Source organism: Python bivittatus, unplaced genomic scaffold (genome assembly GCF_059951505.1).
Source record: "Python bivittatus isolate LINGU-HERP-01145 unplaced genomic scaffold, Pbiv_v1 ctg000700_np1212, whole genome shotgun sequence".
In the NCBI taxonomy this organism is placed as follows: Eukaryota; Metazoa; Chordata; class Lepidosauria; order Squamata; family Pythonidae; genus Python; species Python bivittatus.
The window spans coordinates 34,140,295-34,164,906 of record NW_028277098.1 but is presented as its reverse complement, the minus strand read 5'-3'; the positions used below and the strand labels follow the sequence as shown (position 1 = coordinate 34,164,906).

Here is a 24,612-nt window from a genome sequence, read left to right as displayed (position 1 = left end):
ATCATATTAATTATGGTAATCAAATTAATTAAAACCTTTGCTGAACGTACAGATTGTTCTATTTTCAAAATATCATCTATAATGATAATAGATAATATATTATACAGTAGAAACCACAATTGTGTGTTTAAGATTTGCTTTGAACTTTAGCACTATAGTTTTTCTCTCCCTGCCATTTTGCTATAGAGCAAAGTAAGATGAATAATCAATGGATAGCAGACCCATTCTTCTTTCCTCCTCTTAGATAACAAAAAATACATTTGTAACATATTATCAATAATACATTTGTAATAAAAAGGTTTCACCATTTTGAATAAGCCTCGTTTGGCAGCTTGATTTGTTGTTGCTGCTTTAGAGCCCCAGTGGACAGCAGGGTGTTCTTGACAGTATAAAATGCACTGAACAGATTAAAGCACAGAGGACAAAGCCTTCTAATGTGGCCTGTTCCCTTTTGCCCGAGATCCTATATCTCAAGTCATTGTCACACTGGCTTGACTAGGCACCCGCAGAATCCTAATACTGATTTCAGCCATGTAACTTTCTGCCAAAGCAGTATTGCCTGTATCAGTGGGTATTCTAGTGGGGCCCTTTTCTTCCTGCCATATAAATTAAATACAGAACATTTTATGACTAATTGGATTGAGGAAATTAAACCTATTAGCATGTACACATTTATTTAATTTATTAATTTGCTTAAAATGTCCATAGCCTCTGCTTCTGAAAGCACTTTATGAACATAATTACAATTATATTAACAATTAAAAAAACACTTAAAGTATAGAATAAATGATGCAACACAATAAAACCCAGTATAATCAAACTACTCTAATTACAATTGTTCTGTACCTATTTAACTCTAATTGACAAAAGTAGTACAAAGCATGTGTGTTGGGGCACTGATAAGGTTCATATTTATTTAACAGTCTAGTTATTCTGCCTATAGTTTTGATACAATTGATAAAAATCAGGGGAATTTATTTATTTATTTGTTTATTTTTCAAATTTGGTCACCGTCCACCTCACTAGGAAGTGACTTTGGGTGGTTTACAGTAAAATCCACCCAGAGTCACTGGGCTACAGTTATCTTTTTAACTGTAACTTTAACTGTAACTTTAACTTTTTAAAGATAACTTCTTATTAAATATTATTATAGATTTTGGATCTGATGTGACACTGGATAATCTCTGATATAAAACATGGCATGCAACTGAAAACAACTTTTTAACAAATTTAATTAACAGCGTGGTCTGGGCAAGTTTTAACAAATGCAGGGTTAAAATATCCCTCCCAGTACAAATACCATCTGAAACAGATTAATATCCATAAAACAGTGTCTTTAGGTGGTACAGAAAAATATAATACACACAGACCCATCTCATACACTTCAATCCAGATATAATCTGGGAGAGATAGTGCCATTCAAGCCTAGATATGCATTCCAGATCTTATGTTAATATCCAATCGGTTTGGACAGGGACAGAAAGTCAAGATGAATAGCATCTTGGCAACAGGATCCCACTTGTCATCCACTTGTACCCAAAAAGAATTGTTTGACCTGCCCACCAAACTAAGTGTAGGTCTCTAGTATGATTTAAAGGTAGTTTTCAAGATTCTGTTTGTTCTAACAGAGGGCACTTCTTTCCCCTGCCTCTACGCACAGACCTTTAACTATACATTTAGGATCATTTGTCTTAACGGCAAGCAAAAGGCTATAAAAAGAAAATATCTCCTACCCTGCTTGCTCCAACAATAGCAGCATTTACTACAGAAGGTGGGTAAGAACAACCAGCAGCAACTAAATATATCAATGTTCATACACGGCACAAAACACAGTTCTTTGCAGTTAGAAAGCTAAAATACTAACCGATGCCTAGAATGAAAGACGTAACATTTACAGTGGGGCACTCTGTCACATAATAAAATCGGGCCCAACATATACACTAACAACACATGCTTTCTATTTATAAAGAACAGCAAGAAAATAGGAAGCTTTGAATTATGTGTTCACTGTATAGCAGGAAGAAGGAGAAACTTGTTAACCATTCAGGGGAAAAGGCTAGTTCCCCATATTGCGTTTCTTCCTAGAGCATTATAAATTATACTGGGCTTAGATGATACAATAGTTAGGTAGTACCTTCCTTCAAGGATGTGCTGTGGTTGTAGGAGCTGCAAAATACCAGTACCTGCAGTATCTGCAGTTATTGTCATGGTAACAATATATTTATATTAAGGTGCCATAGTGTAAAGCAAGGAGATAAAATCAGAAGCTCATTTTGCTATACCACCAGTAAACTGCAACCCACCATGTGGTCTCTAAAAGATACCAAGCATCTTCAACTCCCATTAAACTTAATAGATATTCTGCCTCAAGTCAAAACTGAAGGATAAAGTGCAAAGCTTTTCATAATGCACCTCTCTTCCTTCCCAGCTTCAAACCCTTTAAACTCTTCAAGCATATTAAATATCATTATTGCTAAAATAAAATCAGATGGATTGCTTAGCAGCTAATTTTGCTACTCCTCCTCTGCAGAATTTCATGCTCACTGGACAATAAACGATACTAGGAACGCATTCTAATATTTCTTATATGCTAGATTATGATTTTGATGTGCTAATATCACTAATGAGATATGTACCGTGAAGAATGTTCATTTCACATTTGTATGATTGTTTTGATAAATATGGCCAACCAGAATGAAGATTGGTATCATCTTGTTTCCACAGAAAAATTAATCGTTCAGGTTCAACTTTTGGGGATCCAGTAATTCTTTTTTTCCCTTCTAACCCCACTTAAAAATATGCTATTAGGTAAACATTAGATGGATAAAATTATTACAGTATCATATAAATGCTATATTGTGAAAAATCATTGGTGATAAACCACGGGTATTGTATAATTATGGTTAAGGTGTTATAATGGGGTGGGAAAGATTAAGTCCATTCCCAGCAATGGAAGGTCAATGGGAGAATTTGGGCCAGTCACTCTTTGTCAGCCCATCCTACTTCACAGGTTGGAGAAGAGAGATTGAGGATTTCTGTGTGCATTACTTTGATCTCCTGGAGGAGATCCTAAACACAGGATATTTAATAAATAAATAGTATCTGGAAATGCTACACTGTATATTTTTTTTCTCCTAAATGGACTGCTCTTATACGAAAATATATATGCAGCTAATTCAGAATATCCAAAACACAACTCATGTAGATCATATGACTATCCAATGGGTCAGATCCAACAGTGTAATTCTGCTGTTGGATATTATTTAGTCAGGGTAGCAGATTTTTAGTAACATTCACCACAGCACATATATCTGAATCAACTCCAGAGGACTGGGACACTCTTGGGGGGAAAAAAAACTCCAGAGAATATATTAATAAGTGGGGAAATTCCATTGTACAAGTATGTATGCAGTCATTAAAAAAAAAAAAAAGATTGTATTTGGAATGGATAAACACCAATGTGTTCACAGAAATTTCACTTGATACCTCTGATTCCCTGCCCTTCCTGATTTCTGGTTTAGATTCTTACAGGTATACTATCATAATGCTGTCCCTTTCAGAGTAAGCACTATTATGCAGAAGAAATAGAACACAGAAATAAGAAAATAAGAAATTAAAGGTATGAAAAAGAAAAAGAGCCATAGTTTACATTATTTTACACCAGCACTATTTACTATACCATTTCATATCCTTCTATCCTTCCAAACAATAATTGCCACTAGAATATCCGCACATCACTTCATGCTCTTTTTTTAATTTCTAACCTTTCTTTTTGAAAATCTCATCAACTCCATCCAACCTTTGCTTTCTCAATGTTCCCTTCCACACAACTCAATCACTCTTTCTTTATATATTTATATATTTGTTTTGTAATTTTATCCTCATTCATTCTTTCTGTTTGACCAAACCATCTCAGCATATTTTTTCATACATTATATATATCATTAAATCATACAATATATTTAAAATTTGCTGCAAATCATTCAGATTCTCAGCAAACAATATAGAATTATCTGTTTACAAAACTACATGTATGTTCATGTTCGCAACCACAATATCTCTAATATCACCAGAAGCACTCCTTATACATTTATCCATAAATTTATTAAGTACTCAAGGGTTCATTGCACATCATTGTCTTACTCCCTACTCAATACTGAACCATTTATTAAGGATTCTATTTATTCTCACTCATGCTTTACTTTCATTACATATCTCTCACATTCAGCAAGTAACTTTCAAGTCCTTGTTTGTGTAAAATTTTTTATAATTCAAGCTTATCATATGCATTTTCTAAATCAACAAATGTGTAATAAAATTTCTTTCTCATATTCACACATTTCTCAATGCCTTGCTGAGCAGCAAAAATCTGACCTCTGCATGCCATGCCTGGCACAAAACCACCCTGTACTTCTAAAATGTTGTTCTTGTACTCTTTATTTATGCTTCCTACCTTTCCCTTTATGTATTAGAATAATAACCACATTCTTCCATTTATCAGGCACAGATGCTCTTTTCACACATTAAGGAAGTTGCACAGCTACTCCATAAGCAAACCACATCTATATTTTAATATTTTTCCAATTAAACCATCTAAACCTGCAGCTTTTAATTTAACCTTTGTTCAACATTTTCACATTATTTTCTTTTCAACTATTCTTTCTTGTATACTAATATTTATAACATTTACTTCAATTCCATTCTTCAACATATCTCTATTACTCCAATATAAATGTCTATTATATTCCTTTTAGCATTTTCTTACTTCAGTTTCATCCCATGCATCATTTAAAAGCTTTTATTTTTAATTCCATTCACTCTGCTAAAGGCTCCTTGTTTACCTCTCTTCATCTACCTTCAAAATTATTGTCTTTATCAAAATCTTTCAGCATTTTTTCTCCCTCTCAATCTTAACACTTCCTTGCTGTCTATGACAGTATTTTTGCTACTCTTTTTCTCTACATACATATGTAACAATGTTTTTCTCTCATCCTCGTTTTTTGTAGTGATCATTCTGGTTTTTTTTTTATTCTCATCCAGTTCATTGTTCCACCATGCCTCCTTTTTCATACTTCTCATTATTGTAACTCCACACACTTCTGTGACACTCTATATATAATTCTTTTCCCTCTTTTCCAAGGAGTGATCATATTCTCTTTCCTTATGTCCACTTTCTATTCATTCTTTTGGGAGACTAATCTATCTTCTAATATTATTCTTACATGACCCATATTTTCTACTTCTTTCCCTTTTTGTTTCATGTCCATTTTTTCCCCAAGATACACTCCTGAAACAACCAAAATATAGTTTGACCCACAGTCAGAATTCTCACCATACTTGTGTCCTAAACTTATTCTTTCAATTGTTCATCATAAGCAATCCAGTCAATCATGCTTTTATATTTATATCCATTCCTTTGCCACACAAACATATGAATAGACTAATGCTTAAACCACATATTTGGAGCCAACAGACATTTTCAAAGTAAATCCTCACTCAACTATCACTATTCTAATTTATTCTTGAGTCTCTAAATGGTGAAGTAACTTTTTCTATATTCTTTTACCTTGTTCCTATTCATGTTACCTAGTTGAATTATTTTTCTTCCTGGATCGTATTCATTCAGAGTGTCACACAATTTTTCTTAAAACTACTATTTGGTTCTTCCATTATCACCATTCCCTGAAAAGTAACTATCATTAGTCTCTGGATTTCATATGCACCCACAACAAACTAGTTGACACAGGCTCATGCTTTCTGATATACATTTTATCTCATTTACTTATAATTAAATCTACACCTTCATTGCCTTACATGTATTAATGAACTCCATTCCACAAGATCAGACCATTTTCATTAAGATGTATTCTCCTTTCTCTTGGTTTCACAGATAAACATAACCTTCCTTCCTTCCTTCCTTCCTTCCTTCCTTCCTTCCTTCCTTCCTTCCTTCCTTCCTTCCTTCCTTCCTTCCTTCCTTCCTTCCTTCCTTCCGTTAATTCATGCTCTTTACCATTTATTCTTCTTACATGTCAAATCAAAATCTTCCGTATGCCGTATTCCGTTTATTATCAGATGGGCCCAAAGCTATTAACATCATGGCTTTGGACAACTGAGGCTTTCACATACTAAAACCTTTTTAGTAAGATGAAGGTATAGACTACTCAACACTCTTGGTCATACTCATGCCACATGCAGTACTATCCGTTAACAAGTAAGGACTGTAGTGGTTAGTTTTGGCACATTTTGGCCAATATGTCGCACAACCAAAGCCAATTTTTATTCCAAGCATGTTCATACTATTCAAGCAAGAGGATCTCTAATCTACACGCTACTTTGCAAGCCAATATACTGTTGCTCATATTCCACCAACTAGGAGTTACATGCAGTATGTTGACATGCTCAGAATGGTTTTGATTCTTTCAATAAAAATAAACAAACAAACAAATACATAAATAAATGTGAATTTGGCATGCTACAAAGTAAAGTAAAAGCCTCCAGCATCAACTTTTTTTCATATGGGACTGAGCTAACATGGATGTTCTAGCATTCTTAGAAAATAAAATAATGGATAGCTAGTGCTTGGTTTAGAAGTGTGACATTCTTGGAAGTTAAAGGGGCTGGCACAGAGAAACTTCTGTCTTTTAACTGGCAGAAATTTAATGAGAGTGCCTCTGATGGGCTCTTAAAGTTTCAAAGGTTGCCTACTCTTATTCAAGGATTCTGAAGTTTAATAAAAAAGAATGTTTAAAGGGGAAGTCAAAAGGGCCAAAGGTCTTACAGCAATAACAGAAGCTTAGCTACAAGTCAGAAATGGTACAAGTCCAACGGAATGCTAGCACTATCAAAATTCTATTGCAAAATGCAAGTCTGAAATGAAAAGAATAAAACTGATACAACACAACAGCTCACAAGTATATTGTTAAAAATTATTGGAACCAATTGGTTATACAAAATATGTATGTTAAGATGTAGTTTTAGAGTAAGAGGTCACTACATGATTTATCTATATGGGCTATATAAGAAATCAGAAGTCATTCTTTTTGTAATTTTTCCTTTTTTCCCTTTTCTTTAATTTTCAAGAGTTTTGTATTCTTTATTTCTAATTCTCTTGTTTTCTCCTTCTCTCTTTATTAGTTCTTGTTTGCTTTTATCTGTATGTTTTTTATAACTTAGTAAAGTTCTTATGAAGAAAATTATTGGGACCAATAATTAATATATACAATGTGAAAAATAGCAAGGAGTATAGGTGGACTATATTGATGACATTGGAGTTAAAGACATACTAGAGAAGGATCAGGAAATTATAGAAAAATAAGAGGGCTATTTTTATCTATCTCTGTTGCATGCCTGAACTGGCTTTTTAAGAGAGTGGGACTGAAGAACTGCAGCAATTAGTGCTGACAAGAGAATCAGTTTTAGGCTTTATTTAGAATTAAAATTTGACATATCAGAAATCCAGAATGGTATTCACCTGAGAATGTTCAGATATGAAACTGGTATGTCCCTGTTTATCTACTGTACCAGAAGAGAGGAAAATAGCTGATGTTATATTCATTTTTAACAAAGCAATCTAATAAATACTGGGCCAGAAATTAATCATAGAAACCTAGCCCAACATGAGCAAGCTAATTAGATGAAAACAGATCAACAATAAGTAAAATAATTTTAATTCTGGTATCAATATAAACACCACCAGAATTCTCTGTACTCCAGTTACAGCTTTTCAAAATCTTCCCATCTGGAAGACAGTTATAGTTAACATCTCTTAAGGCTGCGCAACAGGGGCAAGAATATTCTCCAAATTTCACACAGGAAGAGCTGAGGATAAGCAAGTCTTAATAGCAATATTACTTTTAAGAGCAGTCTGTGGGGGGAAAAGAGTACAATGGTTCCTGGTTCTCTTGAATATGTTTTCAGTCATACATTGAGAGAGAGAAATGTGTCCTCCCAAGAACTTCCCTTAGAGAAAATCCTTTCTTCCCAATCAATTAAGTGCATATATCCTCTTTTGTATTCATACACAAAAAATGCAATTTAATATATCAAAATAAAACATTTACCTGTTGTGAATAGGTCCGCTGAACTTTGGATCAAATTTTCTGGGTTCACCTGCATTTAAAATAAAAGATTATAAAATATGTCATAGCAAACAAAACAAAAAGTCAGGAATCATCTGTTTCCACTTGCTCTAAATGAATTATTTTGAGAAAACTCCCTAATAGCTGAAAACAACTAAAAGCTGGACTTGGAATCCAGCATTAGGAACTAAGTCAAAAGACTGGAACTTAGGCAGGGATCACTTGAAACCTAGCAGAAGAACAACAACAAAACACTTCTAACCGCTGAAGAAAATGCTATCTCACTGCCAGCGCTCATACTGTACTACTTAGGACAGAACAGAAGGCTTCTGCTTTAGTGCCTGCAGCTCCTGACATGTTTGATGATGGTCAGAAATATTCCAACTGCAAACAACATCAATGCTGCTTAGCTGCACAACTGGCTTCATTCCCCAAAAGTCCATTCCCCAAAAGTTGCCATTCAAATTAATTGTTGTGAAATAGCTTATGAAATGCATAGGGAGTAATCTTATTAACTGTATCTAAAAAATTAAATTTAAATCACATTAAATTTACATTTTTATTGTAAATAAATCAAATGTGGCTATTGTCCTGATCCCAGCTACTTCTTTACCTTGGCTGTTCCCAGTTGTTTGAATACATGTTCCTCAAAGTCCAAGTGTGAGCTTAGGTGTAGAAAAATGCGTATACTGCTCAAGTATAAATGCACAGTGACCTAATTTGATTTAGGACTAACATGATCCAATTCTTTCACTCAGTTATATTTAGAAAAAAGTAATATTTGGTGTGCAGATACTTTATTTTAACTGACCAGCAAGTAAAATATGTGAATTTTTCTAAACAAAGAGATATTAGGCCACCATCCATTTATTTTAACAATAAATAAAAACTGAAATATTTTATGCTTAGTCTTCAGTCAAATAAATTAATATTTACTTACTGCCCATTTAAAAGGTCAGTGTTAAACCAATTATACAGGGTTAACAAAGCCCATGCTATTTTCATCAAATCATAGCATAAAATTATTGCTATGTGGAGTGAGAACGCAAGAGTGTAAACACTTTCAACAATTTCAAATCTGTAATTAAGATATTCAATGAATAGTTTAAGAGAAAAGTATCTGCATATCCAAAATAGCAACCTTGTATGAGTTCAGATGGAAATACTTTTGAGAAAGAGTACATATGTTAAGACAAATAGAAGAAATGTACATGGTGTTTTCTCCAAAACATTCAGTTTATTTCCTGGGTGATTCTCCATCGATATCTTATACATTTCTACTCATAAATAAGTCCTGTTGAGTTCAGATTGCTGCCTACAGAATTCTTGCAGACCTAGTTTTACTTCAAAACACTTACCTATTAATTAACTACACTTGGAATTGTCATACTACAGGTAGGCCCCACTTAATGACCACAAGAGGGACTGAAAAATTGGTTGTTAAGTGGGGCAGTCATTAAATGAGTCACCATGTGACCGGACCCAATTTTATGACCATTTTTATGATGGTTATTAAGCGAATCACGTGGTCATTAAATGAATCCAGCTTCCCCAATGGACTTGTTTGCCAGAATTTGCTTAATGACTGTGATTCGCTTAACGACTGTGGTGATTCATTTAACAGCTGTTGTAAAAAAGGTCACAAATCACGATCATGTGACCACAGGGGGCTGCAATGGTTTGCAATGGCCATAAGTGCAAGTACAGGTTGTAAAGCTCTTTTTCTGAGGCTGTCATAACTTTGAACCATCATTAAACAAATGGTCATTCAGTGAGGACTACCCGTATTATGCAGAAAAACATCTCCTTTTGAAATCATGAAAAGAGATTCACAAAAATGTTGAGCCTGAAATTTCCTTCTGCTCCTTTAAAGTTCTTCAACCCTTTACCGCATGTTCAACCTTAGACACAAATGCCTAAACAAGGTGTTTAGTTCATATTAATTACTTCATTCTGAATCTTCGTCTTTATCAACCAGCCAATTCATACAGTTCTGGTGAAGGTTGGTTCTTATAGACCACAAAACATGCACTGCATCCTAGTGGTGACATATTACCAATTGACCTATCCTCTTTGCCAGGCTAGTAGCAAAGTCTTTTTTTAGTCCTGCTAGCCTCAATCTTTCACTGCGATAATGGGAGATGTAGGAAGCACATCAGGAATGCAGCATATAGAATTCATAGTGTTAATCTCTTCATTAGTAAGTCACTAGCTGTTGCCAGTTTCATGCACTCCAACACTGCATAAAAATAAGCTTCTTAAATCCATGCATTATATGAGTTAGTGCTAGAACTATAAAAGAATCCAAGTGAAACAAGTTTTTTACAAAAAGCAAAGGATGAAAATGATAAAAAAAATTACTTCTAGACAAACCACAACCTTAATCTATAAGTGCCTTATCCAAGTAGCAACAACCATATGCAAAGGTGAGATACTAGTAATGCTGCTTGGAATCACAAAGATTTGAAGGGCCAGGCTGGGGACAGATCATCCTGGAGAAGCCTAGTTATGTGATTGCTAAGAGTGGACACCAATCTGAAAGCACATAATCAAATTATTGTATGGATTTGAAATGCTAGTTAATCTCAATAGTGATTTGCTTAAATAAATTACCTACTGAAAACTAACCATGAATTACACAATGGGAACAGAATATGTAAAAAAGTGATTGAAATCTAGATAGGTGGTGGTTAAGGGCAGATAAGAAAAAAGACAGGAAAATACAACAGCGTTAGACCTTCTTCAAATGGAAATGAGAAAACCTGGATGATTGATGTTCCCATTGTTGTATCCTTTTGTGTGTTCTTGATAAACTGCCTGGCATCTTAAGAACGTAATAAAGTAAAAGCCTCAATATTTCCTTCACTATTCTTAAAACGAGTGCTTGAACCATCAGGTATTTTTGAATGGAAAGTATGAATGGCTCTAACTAGCAGAGAAGCAATCAGAGTTGCAAGAAGAGCAGAAGAGCAAGGCAGTAATTAGAAGGGGCTGCATAAATTAAGTGATATGAAATCAAGCGTTTGGTAGTAGTCAATTATAAGACACATAAGCTTAGAATAACTTCTGAATAACTTCAGAATAACAAAAGTCCTTAGAATGCTGCTCATCTTGAATTGTTGCCATCTCTTTTCAGTTTATCTAGAATTATTTTGAAGATCAAAAGGGCTGGGAAAGGATTTTAAATGCTACAGTGTTGTGAAAAAATAACCACACACTATTTATAACCTACACTCAGATTTATTCAAGAGGACTGTAGCTAGAAAAATGACCTGCTATTTTTAAAAACACAATGTATCATTTTCTCAAATAATATTCTATCTATCTGTTGCACAGAGAATATCCCCACAGTGTGACACCACTGTGGGACCCTGTAAAATAGAGATAGGACATATGCTGTGAAGTGGAAGAAGTATGACACTGAACAAAACCACTGATGGAGATAGTTAGGTCCTCTGAGTACAAGTTAAACACAAAAAGCTTGAGACCCAAAGAACAAAAAGTATAAGGAAATGAATAAAGAGGTTTATAATGGAAGCCTGTAATGTAATATAAATTACAGCATTTGCTATTGCCAAGACTAATGAATATATATTCACTTGCATAGCACTTTGGTACCCTTCTGGATGAACAATGCCATATAAAATGCAATATATTACTCTCAAGGGTTAGTGAGCTGTCTTCTTGAACTACTACCACTCAGCTGTGGCATATGGCCAACAGTGATATTAAACCATTAAGGTTTGTTATTCTCTTGATACCATGTGTGAATCACAGTGTAGTGCAGTATGGAAAGGTAGCAAAACCACTGATCTTGAAACTCTGTTGGAATCTCAGTCCATGGCTCACAGCTTTCCTGACAAGGAATTCTGCAAAAGAAAACTGCAGATGCTGCCGTAAGTTTCACAGAGTAAACATGAGGTTACTCTTGTTTGGCCAACTAATAACAAACTTTCATGGTTGCCACCCTCTATGCCCAACTAATAACAAACCTCGCTTGTTCCCACCCTCTATTTGGGTAAACACTGTGGAGAAAGACTAAATCCTTTAGAAAGGGCCAAGAAGGCCACAAATGTTGGACTCTGGAACAGCATCATTTGGTTCACGTAGAAGGCAAGTGTTCTTCAGACATCAATAGGCAGGAGAGGTCTTGATTCCAGTTCTAAAGGATGATGTGAAGAATAAGGCCTTCAACAAGACCTTTTATTAATCTCTTCCTTCAAAATTGAATCCCAGGCCTAAGGGGAACCCAAAAGAGATTGGATGATCCAGATCGGATGGAGATAGAGAAGGCTGCAGGAAGGACAGCTTGTAACAGCTAGCACCAGTATTATGAAGATCGCAAAGGAAAATGAAAAGGAGGCTTGCCTTTTTTCTTTTTGCTTCAATCAAGAGAACCTTTTTAGAAGGCTGTGGACATTTAGCAAGTGATTATTCAGTTTGATGGAAGTGTGGCAAATTCCTGGGAATCTTCCATAGGAAATTGGGAATGTGAACACACTTGAGAAGAGGCTAGAGAATCCCCAGAGAAATTATGTGAAATGGTAGGAGCGTAAGACAGAAGAGCTACTGTAATTTCAGAGTCTGGTGCTTCCAGAGCCTGCTCTCAAAGAGTAGCTCACCAAAGGGATGAATTAGTGTGATTCTTTTGTAAATGCTTGGCAATGGTCACAAGAGTCTATTGTGTGATTTTACCCAAGGCAGAAAAAATATCAGGGGTGGGGGTGGGGAACTGTTGGATGAGTGGGAGCTCAGAGATTGAATATGTTATTACTGTGGTGGTCAAAAATGAAGTTCAGCACTAAGTTATACATGGTATATATAGAGGTCAGGACTTCCATCAAGAATTGTGAAGCCCTAAAAGATTCTAACCAGGAATGTAACTTGTGTGTGAACTACAAAGACCATGATATAGAAGCAGGAATTGTATCACTAATGAGCCTTTTTAAGTATACAGTCTAAATCTGTAGAGGAAGTGTAATATAATTTTTTTAAGTAATAGAATAAGTAAAAATAAGTCTAGACCAGTGTTTCTCAACCTTGACAACTTTAAGATGTGTGAACTTCAACTCCCAGAATTCCCCAGCCAGCATGAGTAATAGTGCCTGGCACCTTCCAGATATGTTCAGCTACAATTCTCATCACCTCATCAGTACTCCTTAATTAAGAAAAATATCTAGATATGGATATATCTAGGGATAGAAATATCTGGGTATTTCCTAGTTTGAACTGAAGAAGTCATTAGAAATGTTCTTTTGGGTTACAATGCAAATTGATTGCAGAAATGATTAAACTGGCTTTTACCACTGAACAGTATTAATCAGAGAGCAGAATAAAGTGAATCTGCACATTCAGAATTAAATCTCCCAGCATCCCATTGGTCACATGAACTGGTGCTAGTGGGAACTGTAGTTGATTCTCTATTCCTAATCTAGTAATTACAATTTAGTGTTGCAATACAGAAATTGATACGAGACAGAAATATAAAACAAACCTGCACTGTTGCTTCTCCTATGCTGCAAGTTGGTGTTGTAATGCAATATGTGGTTTAACTCTGGTTTTTAACAAAGAAATAAATAGTAAATAATGCCCTTGCATGCTGTAAATTAAAAACATGCAGCAAACCGGCTGTGCTGGTAATGTCATGCAAGCATTTTTAGGTTGTAGCAAGATTTGGGGGTGGGAGCTTTTTTTTTGTTTTTATTTTTTACAACTCCTCTCAAGTCAGCCACACAAAAAAATGTTGGTTTTTAAAAATTAATGTCAAAGGTGAGTAATCTTTTAAAGATATTACTTTTAATATATTTTATATCAAATAAAGTAGAAAAAAGAAGATCTCTACTGAAAAGGCAATGCCTTCTGTCTTTAAACCTTGAATTTCATTCTCATTTCTACTGCTAGATCTCACTTCTAAGCCAATTGTTGAATGCGAAGCAGACAATTCTGCACTGGGGCAAGCTTATTTTTGTTTATTCTGTAAACAGCATAATTGAAATTTGATGAAATAGGTCTCTGTAATTGTTTCATTCAAGAATGGCAATCCTGAAACAGTATGGAACATTATTATTGTATAATACTGTATAAGTAGTATTGTGTAATGAACTTGAACCATTGTGTATTAAACTCGAATTTTGCTACAACAAAACTATGGGTTGTCTATAACCTGAGCATTCTTAACCCGGGGACTACCTGTATCAGAATAATTGATTGTCCTTATGCTGACCAATGAGGACATATTTCACATTGAAAGTTGACACTGTGGGTGAAAAAAGTAGTTTTGCAGGATAAATATGGAGTCAAACTCTGGGTATGCTACAGGATTTGATTTGTGTGTCTGTATCAGGAGAAGGATGTCCAAAAAAGTACAAATGGTGGTGCCCCACCACTTGTTGAAGCCCCATCCCTTTTTAATACAAGAGTCATGTAAAATAGAGCAAGGCTTTGATTGTGTGGCATGACTGCCATCTTGACTTTTTTGACATCCCTTCCCATCTGGAGATGTGCCTGTATATGGCTGTTTATTTGGCTGTCTGTAGGCAAAGGGAATAATCTTTGTCTAGAAAGGACTGCAGATTATTCATCATACATCTGAGCAGTTTTAGCTGTGAATTATGGGTGATAACAAGGACTAGTTTTCTCCCTATTCTACTCTACCCTGCCTTGCTCATGTCTCTGCTGAACTCTTTTTCACTTCGTTAGGTGGACACTGTAGCTTGAGAAATGCCTGAAACCCCAATATGGCAGTCTCATGGGATTTACAACAGACAATTATATTCTGTGATGTTATCATGGATAGAAACCTGGCACCATGTAAAAGGAACCAGTGGTCAGTACATTTTTGAAACTGGGTAGTGTTTTTAGTTATATTTTGTAGGTTTGCAGGTGTGTTCAGAAAATAAATCTGTTGCAGGGCTGTTCTAGGGTCAGTTTGATGCTGAGCTGAAAGTTACTGACATTATTTCAAGAATACTTGTAAGTACCTCATAATACCACACTAGCTTGACAAGAACTCATCTAATGTTGAGGAGAACATTTTGTTCATAAACTAACATTTTTACAGCAATTTTCATAACCATGGAGATATTTTGCAGCTTAAATAGGATTGATCTAGCCACAACCATAACTGAGCATGTTTCCACTAGGTTCCACTAGACAGATTCCCATCAGAAAAATTCACAAATAAAAATAAATTTCTCCTTAAATCAGCCTTCAGGAATGCTAAAACTCAACATTTTAAAAAAGGTTTTATTATTAGTAATATATTTCTAGGACAGAGTGAGCCTTTTTTTAAAAAAGCCAATGGCTACACAGACTATTTTAAGCATATCCAAGCATAGTAAGCCACTGTGTACTGTACTGTGTTGGCAGTAATACTGGAAAACGCCAAGGAAAAAAAATGTGGTGCAGATTAATAGGTACTTTGTTTAGACTTGATGTTTACTTCACTACGTTGAGAATGGCTGTGCTAAGTAGTAGGCTTTTTGAACTTCTACCCATACTCAAAAGACTAAAAGAGAAAAATGTTTAGGGTAAGTCAGTTGATCTGCAATTCACTCATAATTTCAGCAGCTTGTGATAGCACTTTCCAGCAACTTTTTAATATTCTACAGGGGATTAAAGGCAGATAAATTAAAATACTTATCACTTCTGCTTATTATTATTCAGAAGTTGTGAAACTAAAAAATCTAAAAATATAACAAGTTTTGCTAATGTATTATAGAATTCTAAGTCTGGTAGTGCACACTTCCAAATTGCTGGGAACGCCACAGTGATACAGTCATTATGAAAACAGCTGGCAGTTCCACCACCAAAGAATAGCCCTCTGTACTAAGGTGAAGTAAGCCAAAACAAAACTGAACTCATACAACTGGAAACCTCTTATGAACTTTTTGTGTAAAAATGAAAAAAAAAATGAGTTTGTGATTTATGGCTTTGATGATTAGACAGGATAGATTATAGAAAGAAGGGTATTATGACATAACTTTGGAGAGAGAGATTAAAATATAATTGTACTTATAACTGCTGTGAAGAATATCGGAAGCTACTTCTTTGTGTCTTTTTTCTTTCTTTTCTATTTTTTTTCAACTTTTTTTTCTTGCTCTTTTTTCTTTGCCTTTGCTTTCTTTTTTTTTCTTCCTTGCTTTATATTAGTTTGATTAGTTTTTATCTTCTTTTTTTAAAGTTTCATTAAAAATCATATTAAAAAATCTGTCATACAGTTCCTTGACGTAGCAGTTTAACTTATTTTGTTCTCCATATTAACTAAATAAGTTGAATTTTGAGTAATATCAGATAAAAGCTCAGTACCATCTCATCAACACATCTGTGCTTGACTTTAAAGCTCTATTATGTAGCCCTAGCATACTGACTACTGTATACTGTATCGATTTTTTCACTATTTTTTCCCAAACAAACATCATTAGTTTCAGTAGACTTTATTACAATGGGACAGGCAACCTGATGTCCTCTAGATATTTTGATTTTCAGTTCCCATCAGCCTCAGCCAGTATGGCCACTTGCAAGGGATTCTGGGAATTGTAGTTCAAAACATTTAGAGATACTAAGCAACCTATCCCTGCTCTGCTCTGAATTCAAAATGTAGGATTACAAATTTTTAAAAGCTGTAAATGCGTTGTCTTTTTTCAAACACTCACAACCAGATTTGACAAGGATGTTTCAAAAGTGCTTTGTATAGAAGTATCTCTAAAACATTTCCCATACATAACTAACTTAATGGGCAAAAATTGTGGACCATTTACATTTTCTAAGGAAAAAAAAAACAGAACAAAGTTTTATTTGACTTGTTTTAGACAACAAAGTATAGTAGGAAGTACATTTTTCCTGGTTCCATTTAAATATATAACTTTCTATAAGATATCCTCAAACTTTTGTGACTTGCTGATATCATGATACTTAGAATTCATCAGCATTTTTATTATGCAAACCCATATTTGTTTCCCTGAAAGTATGTTCCACTGAAGCTAATGTCTCAATAACTATGTAAAGGATTGGTGAACTTTCCTTCCTGGAAAATATTAAGAATACTATTCATTAACTAAAACCAGACTTTGTCCACATCCTTACTATCTGAAAACCTTTACAAACACACACCCTGTTCGGTAAATGCAGAAAGCTGATTTGTTTCTGTTTGCATTGCAGCAAATAGATTCTTTTCTATAGCCATCAAAAATATATTTCACTGCCATATACAAGCCTGGGCAGCAAATAATTTTGGAACAGATGTATGTGATCAAACTCTTGGATGACAGAACACAAATAATGCTGTCATACAGAAATCATTCAAACCAACTCCAGGCTCAGGAGATAAATTTAAGATATAACCAATAAGTAATGGTAGAACACCTTCAGGTATACTTGGAGCCTACCACGTTTTTGATACCGTTGTTGAACTGCTATTTGGAAGTTTTTCTGACACTGAGCTGAAATCCACATTTCTGTAACTTATATTCATTACTCTCTGTCCTGTACTTTGGAAGGAAAGATAACAGGTTATGAATCCTCTCTTAGGCAACATCCTTTCAGTCATTTGAAGATTGCTGTTATATTGTCCCCTTTTCTTCAGGTTAAGCATACCAAGCTCCTATAATCTTTCTTCACAACCTGTTTCAATATCTCTGAATTCTTATTAAAATGTGGTTCATAGAACTGGGCATAAAAGTTGAGGTGGGGTCTGATCAAAGCAGAACAGAATGGAATGACTACTTTCTGTGGTTTGAAAATTCTATCTCAATAGATATAGACTAAAATTACATTTGGGCTTTTTGCAGCCACACCACACATATTCAGTTTGCAATCAGCTACTATGACAAGATTCTATTTGGAAGTACTATTACTAAGCCTAATATCCCACATCCTATACTTGTGCATTTCATTTTTGTTTCCTAAATGAGTAACTGTGTGCATGTGCCTGTTACCCTGTTACTTTCAGCCTATTCCTCCAATCTATCAAGACGTTTTTGAATATTATTTCTGTCTTCTAAGGTATTAGCTATCTCACTCAATTTTATATCACCTGCAAATCTAATAAGCATTCTCTCCATGTTTTCATCCGAATCAGTAATGAAAATATTGAAGAGTAGATGATCCTCTACTCTTTTTTTATTACATTTTTACAAAAAGTCCTGTCAAATATATTACAGTTTGCCTGCATTCCCTCCCCGCCCCCTGGTAAAGAGTCATGACTAACCAATAAGCATCTAATAGGAGAAAATATGTCTATGCCTGAACAGATACTGTATATGCAGATCTTTCCTTGTATTAGCCCAGCCAAGTAAAGTCTATGTAAATTGACATACTTTTTCACTTGAGCAAAATCTGTTTTTAAAATAATATGAAGTCAAGCATACAAAATTTTTGCGACATCTTATATATTAAATTTGTATTTCTCTTTTCTTTCTGCATAATGCTGCAGTAACAATATCAATTTCTTGAATGTCAGTCTATAACTGACTGACTGAATGGCTGATAACACATGGAACCAAGTACAAATACACTCTTTTTTCCTCCGGAAATTATATTTCTTTTTGTAATGATTCAATTTTTATTAATAATAGATATTTTGGAAGCACTGTCCTTAACTTTATTCTATTGGTTTCCTGTCATACAAAAAAAAAAAATGGAAAATGTATGCATTTTTAGTTTCAGGTGCAAAGGTAAAATATTGCTCAAGTAAAATCAATGCCTGTAATTCATACAAGACAAGAAAAGATTAAATAAAATGTTCCACATACCGATCTCTTCATAAAATGTCTTCTTTACCAAGCAAATGTATTGGGTAAATTGAAAACAATAATGTTCTTTTTAAAAAATCACACCACTGCATAATTACAAATTCCTTTTACACATATTTCTATATTATCAGAAAGTATTGTCAGTTATGGCCTCAAGCAGCCTTTCCCAACTTCATGCTCTCAGATCTGTTGACTTCAGCTTCCAAAATTCCCATCACGGTCAATAGCCATGTTGTTTGGAGTTTATGGAACCTGAGGTTCAACAGTTCTGCAGGGCACCTGTTTGGGGAAAGCTTGGACAAGAACAAAACTAGCAGTGTTTCCTTTTTTAAAATGTTCTACTACAAATCCTTTTTGTTGTTGTTGTTCAGTCGTTAAGTTGTGTCCGACTCTTTGTGACCCCATGAACCATATCGCACCAGGCCTTCCTGTCCTTCACTGCCTCCCTGAGTTTGCTCAGTTTCATGCTTATTGCTTCAGTGATGCTATCTAACCATCTCATCCTCTGCCGTCCCCTTCTCCTTTTGCCTTCAATCTTTCCCAGCATCAGGGTCTTAAGACAGGGATGATTTTAAAAATTACACTTTAACAGTAATGCATTGCTACAGCTTTTCCTGATAGAACAACAAGAACATTTATGGAACAGTGTGCTCAGAAAAACGTTGCTTTTCTATTTAATTTAAATATTATATAAACATTTTCTTAATTATACGCACATATAAAAGACACAGAATATAGACAGCTGAAGAAATCTATAGAATGCAGTATATTCTTATCCCATTTTAACAACTTAGTGTCTCAAGAAAAATAACCAAGTTGAAAACCAGATCTTTCAGAAAAAAACAAACTCCACCTGCAAATAGGATAGGTATAGCTTAAAAAATAAATCTATAGTGAAATGTAATTAAACATTCCAGGAACAACAAGGTAGAGAATTATATCGAGTAAGAATATTTAGAAATTCCTTCCATGTGACATAAACACTAAACTACAAATACAGTTTTATGAAATCCTACCCCTTTGAAAACAATTTAACTTACTTTTCAGTAAGTGTGCTAAAACTAAGATTGTAATTAACCTGCATTCTGTTTCAGGTAAATTTTCTACTTTTTATTAAGTCGAGTAGCACTGAAAGATCAAATTCTAAATGTGCACAAAAACTTATTTAATAGCACACACACGTTCATAGCTATCATACCTTTTGTCAGTTGTTTCAAAAACTTACACATTGGTTTAACTCCTGTACTGTATGTTTACTTGGTAGTAAGTATGAATCAGTATACAACACTTCATAATAAGCATGATTACAGCCTAAAAGACAGCCTCTTCTTTAATCTAACTGAAAATTAAAACATTGTCCCAAAACATAATTATATGAACAAAGATAAATATAAATGCAAATGAATCATAACAGCACTGTTAATTCAAGCAAACAAATTTGTAATTTGGAAATAATCACATACGGTACTGATGTTTTTAGTACCCCTAAAATATAGTAAGAGGGCAGAGAAAGTGATCTTCAAAGAATTTAATGTCAGCCTCTAGCTCAGAATATTTCTCAAGTTATTTATTAAGAACAAAGAAAAATATAAGGATTACCATTTTTTCCATAGTAGAATTCTTCCTTCTTAGCCATTTTCTGATTCTTCACTCTAACCACTACCTTGTCAGGAAGAACAGTTTGTACAGTGAACTTATGTCCACAAAATACTATTTGCCCAGGTTTAAAAATAAAGCTAACTGAGTGACGCATAAAGTCATCCAATCAGGACAAAACTAAAAATGGGGGCAGGACTTCTGCTTTCTGAATAGTTGTAGCATCTCATGCCAAAATAAGGCTAGTGCTATAAATGTGGTGCAAATGTGATGCAATAGAAACACTATGCTATTTTAATTAAAGATCTCTTTTCCAACCCATATAAAAAGAAGCTCAAATTGAAACCACCATAGCCAGTACTAGTACTCAATATAGTGTTTCTATCATTACAAATCATTTTGAAATTCACCAACTGTTGTGTTAACTGTGTGCATGTCCGCAACTATTTTGATTATTCATTACAGTAGAGATAGAAGGCATTTCATTCATCCACATTCCAGACATTTTGCTTAGAGTATTCTGAAATAATTTAATATATTAACAGTTGGAATAGCCAACTGTTAATATATTGTATTAACAGTTTGGTATGTTTCATCCAGTGGTCAAGCCACCAGGCTAGAAAGCAGGAGACTGTGAATTCTAGTCCTTATGCACAAAAGGCAGCTGGGTGACTTTGGGCCAGTCACTCGCTCTCAGCCAACTCATCTCACAGGTTTGTCATTGTGGGGAAAATAGGAGAAGGAGGAGTATTAGGTACTGTATGTTCACCACCTTGAATTATTTATAAAAATAATAAAGGCGGGATAAAAATAATCTAAAAAAAATAGTATTTCTTTTTGTATTTTCTAAGCTTTTTTTTTTTTTTTTTACTGCAAGTCACATGCTGGCTGTGATCTATGTAATGCAGAATGGCAATTTACACTGACATATAATTTCAGTTTCCTCCATTTCAGGGAAGTCATAAGATGCTAAAAGTAAAGCCTACCTACCAATAACACAACAGGTACAATATAACACATTACATTAAAACCTTTAAATTAATTTTAAAATGATGGAAAATTGACATGTGGGTTTCTCAATCCAGATGGCTAGACTCTTTGCAGATAATTTTCCTCTCCACAGGCCCCTTCGTCTTTACATCAACAGTAGCCAATGTCTTGACAAGCTTGTTGTCAATCAAAAGCAATGGTGGCATTCAAGTATATTCCAGAAGAAAGCTGATCAAGTCTTATCTTTAGTCAGGGCCCAAGCAAAGAGGAAGGACTACTTTAGTTGGGTACGGGGATGAAGAACGGGGGAGACCAGACTGTAATAACAAGAAAACAACTGAGGCTAACATACTTAACAATATTTATAGGGATTTAATTTCTTAGAGATTATGCATCTGCTGTGCAGGACTTGTGAGATCTGTTGGAGCCAATAAAAGGCCCATAATAGAAGACAACAACATTCTGAATAATTACTTGCTTTCTCTAGAATAGCAGTGCTTTGTTCTTTCCTATGCTGAATCAAAAACTATTAATCTCAAAATTTGTTAAGTAGAGGAAATGTTAAATACTAAGTGCTTCTGAGATACACGCACACACACACACACACACACACAGGTAGTCCTCACTTAACAACCATTTGTTTAGTGACTGTTTGAAGTTGCAATGGTGCTGAACTGGTCCTCACCCTTACAACCATTGCAGCATCCCTGCGGTCACATGATCATGATTTGGGCACTTGGCAATCAGCCCGCACTTACAACGGTTGCAGCGTCCCGGGCAAAATCAATGGGGAACTGCATGATTCACTTAACAACGTGATATTCACTTAATGACCATTGCAAAAAAGGTTGTAAAATTGGGCATGACTCACTTAACCACCACCATAGTCAACAATGAATTTTCTGGGCCTTATTGTGGTCATTAAACAAGGACTACCTGTATCTGAAATTGTTACTGTTGTTAAAAATGGTTTTCATTTCTCTTTATAATAAGGTGAACAAATTATAAGCCTGACTCTAGAAATTGTAATCTCAGCCTTCAATTATACATTACAATCATATAAGCTAAATTGACCTTTATGTCAGTGCTATTATAGAAGTATTAGAATAAAGTTAGAGGTAAGCAAATTGGTACGGGTGTAACCTACCATGCTACAGTAAACAGGAGACAATAAAGAAAGAATTCAATATATCAGATATTTTCCCTCAGAATGTTGTGTCATCATGTAACTATGTTGCAATCACTCCCTGGCATAACCTACTTCAAAATAAATCAGGCCTGGAGGGATATTATCCAAGTTTAATAAATTCCATTCGAGAATAAAATTCTCTTGGTGAGATTCCAAATGATGCCATCTGTTGCCCTAGAGGACAGACTGTCTAAGATCCCATATAATTATTTTGTTATTCTGGGAGCAGCTAAATAGATTTACGTGACCACATACTGATAGAGAAAATGGAGTGTAAGGACCTCATGGGCTTTCAAGAAATTGCAACAACTGGACTTTCTTCCAAAAACAAATTACACCTTTTAAATAGTTTTAAATATAGACTTGCTACCAATTTATTGATATTATAAAAATCACATGTGGGATCTGCAATGAAATGTGATACAAAATGTTCCCATTCATTGTTTGAGTTAAATCAGCCTTGTTTCCCTACAGGATGCTCCTTTCTGCCTTCCTTGCCAGCTTCCTCAATTTTCAGTCAGCATTCTGAGGGAAAAAACACTCCTTTGTTTGGGACACGGCCTTTCCTTTTTCTTCTTTTCCCTTCAATCCTGCTGTTCTGCTTCCCTTGTGCATGAATAAAGTCTTACCTACATATGCAGTGCAGCAACAGTGGACCAGCAGAAAGAGAAGGAATGGCAAACAGATTTTATTAAGTATAACACACATGATTATGCTAATCTAATTTTCAGTATTTTTACCATTTTGTTTCACTGTATGGTTTTAAAAGCACTTCTGGATAAGTTATAATGGCTAATGATTGAATCAATACAATGAAACCAAATATTTATTGGAGAATGCTTAGTTTTAGTTTTATGTTATGAGTCTCCATTAAGTCCAAGAAGAAAAGCAAAGAGAATATTTAGTGTCTTTTATTATTTTTGTCAGTTGCAGAATTGGTAAATTTCTGGGTTTAAGACAGTGAAGTCTTCCCAATGCCTATCTCTAATCTGGCCTCTCCAGATGTGTGTTGGATTACACAAATGAGAATTCTCAGCTAGTATTCTGCTTGTTAACGTGGGGGATTTTAGCCTCTAGCACTTCTGAAGAACACAGAAAGACAACACGTAGATTTCAGTCTGAAAATAGACTGAGTAGTGGCAAAATTGTCCCAATTTTCAAGAAAGGGGATGGGGTGATCCTACCACCTATTGACCTATGAGCTTGCCAAGTATTATCAGCAAGCTTTATGCATGCCATTTGGACTGGAACCTCCAAGAATGGCTGGCAAATGAAACTATTGGGATCTGTGAACAGGTGGAGTTGAGACCTAACACAATTTTATTTACACATTTTTTTGCATACTATATTAGAGAAACATATTCAGTGTGGTATTTACGTCATTCATAATTTTAACATACATGGTGAGAGTTGATACAAACAGCAGCTCTCATGATAGATAAAATTACAAGTGAGATTGTGAATGGTAAAGTATGTTCCTAGAGAAATAAATATGAATAATTCAGACATATTAACATTTGTAGTTGTATGACTTTGTGCCAGACATATATAAAATAACCAAATTCAATATTAGTCAGAACTGTCATCATAGCTCTACACTACAGTGTGAGGAAAAGAATAAAACACTAAAATTATCAGCAGAACCATTATCTGTAATAAACTCTTGACCATTTATGAATCTGATAAAGGTTAGGTTTTCCATATATACTTAAAAATAGTTAAAGGAAAAATAATTTGGTTATTTGTGTATCTTTGTCAATTAGATATATGTCAAAAAGCCAAAGGTCTCTTTTCAGAGCAACTGAAACTGTAGTTATGTAATGCATGCCACATATAAATAAGTAGCTGGAAGGTCTTTAGTTTGTTTTATTGCGGGACAAACTATAAAGTATATTGCAAACAAAAGATTGACAAACATGGGGGTGGGGGGAAATCACAAATCATAATAAGCATGTGTTATTTAACAATGTTTTGTTGAACAGACTAAAATTAATTGGGTTTACAA

At 34.6% G+C, this 24,612-nt stretch overlaps 1 protein-coding gene across 8 annotated transcripts in view; it reads right to left on the bottom strand.

Moving 5' to 3' along the window:
• The window catches only part of SLC44A5 (solute carrier family 44 member 5), a 188,721-nt gene that overhangs the window by 81,476 nt on the left and 82,633 nt on the right, over positions 1–24,612 (bottom strand). For 7 of the 8 annotated variants that reach the window (XR_015793458.1, XM_088128429.1, XM_088128430.1 and 4 more), the window contains exon 2: positions 8,064–8,112. Coding sequence is in view for 7 of the 8 variants with exons in the window: in XM_088128429.1 (XP_087984555.1) it covers positions 8,064–8,112 (49 nt within the window). In the remaining variant the exon portion in view is untranslated. Of the gene's footprint in view, positions 1–8,063; positions 8,113–20,431; positions 20,502–24,612 lie in introns of those variants that run through there. The other variant, XM_025169427.2, reaches the window with a different exon arrangement.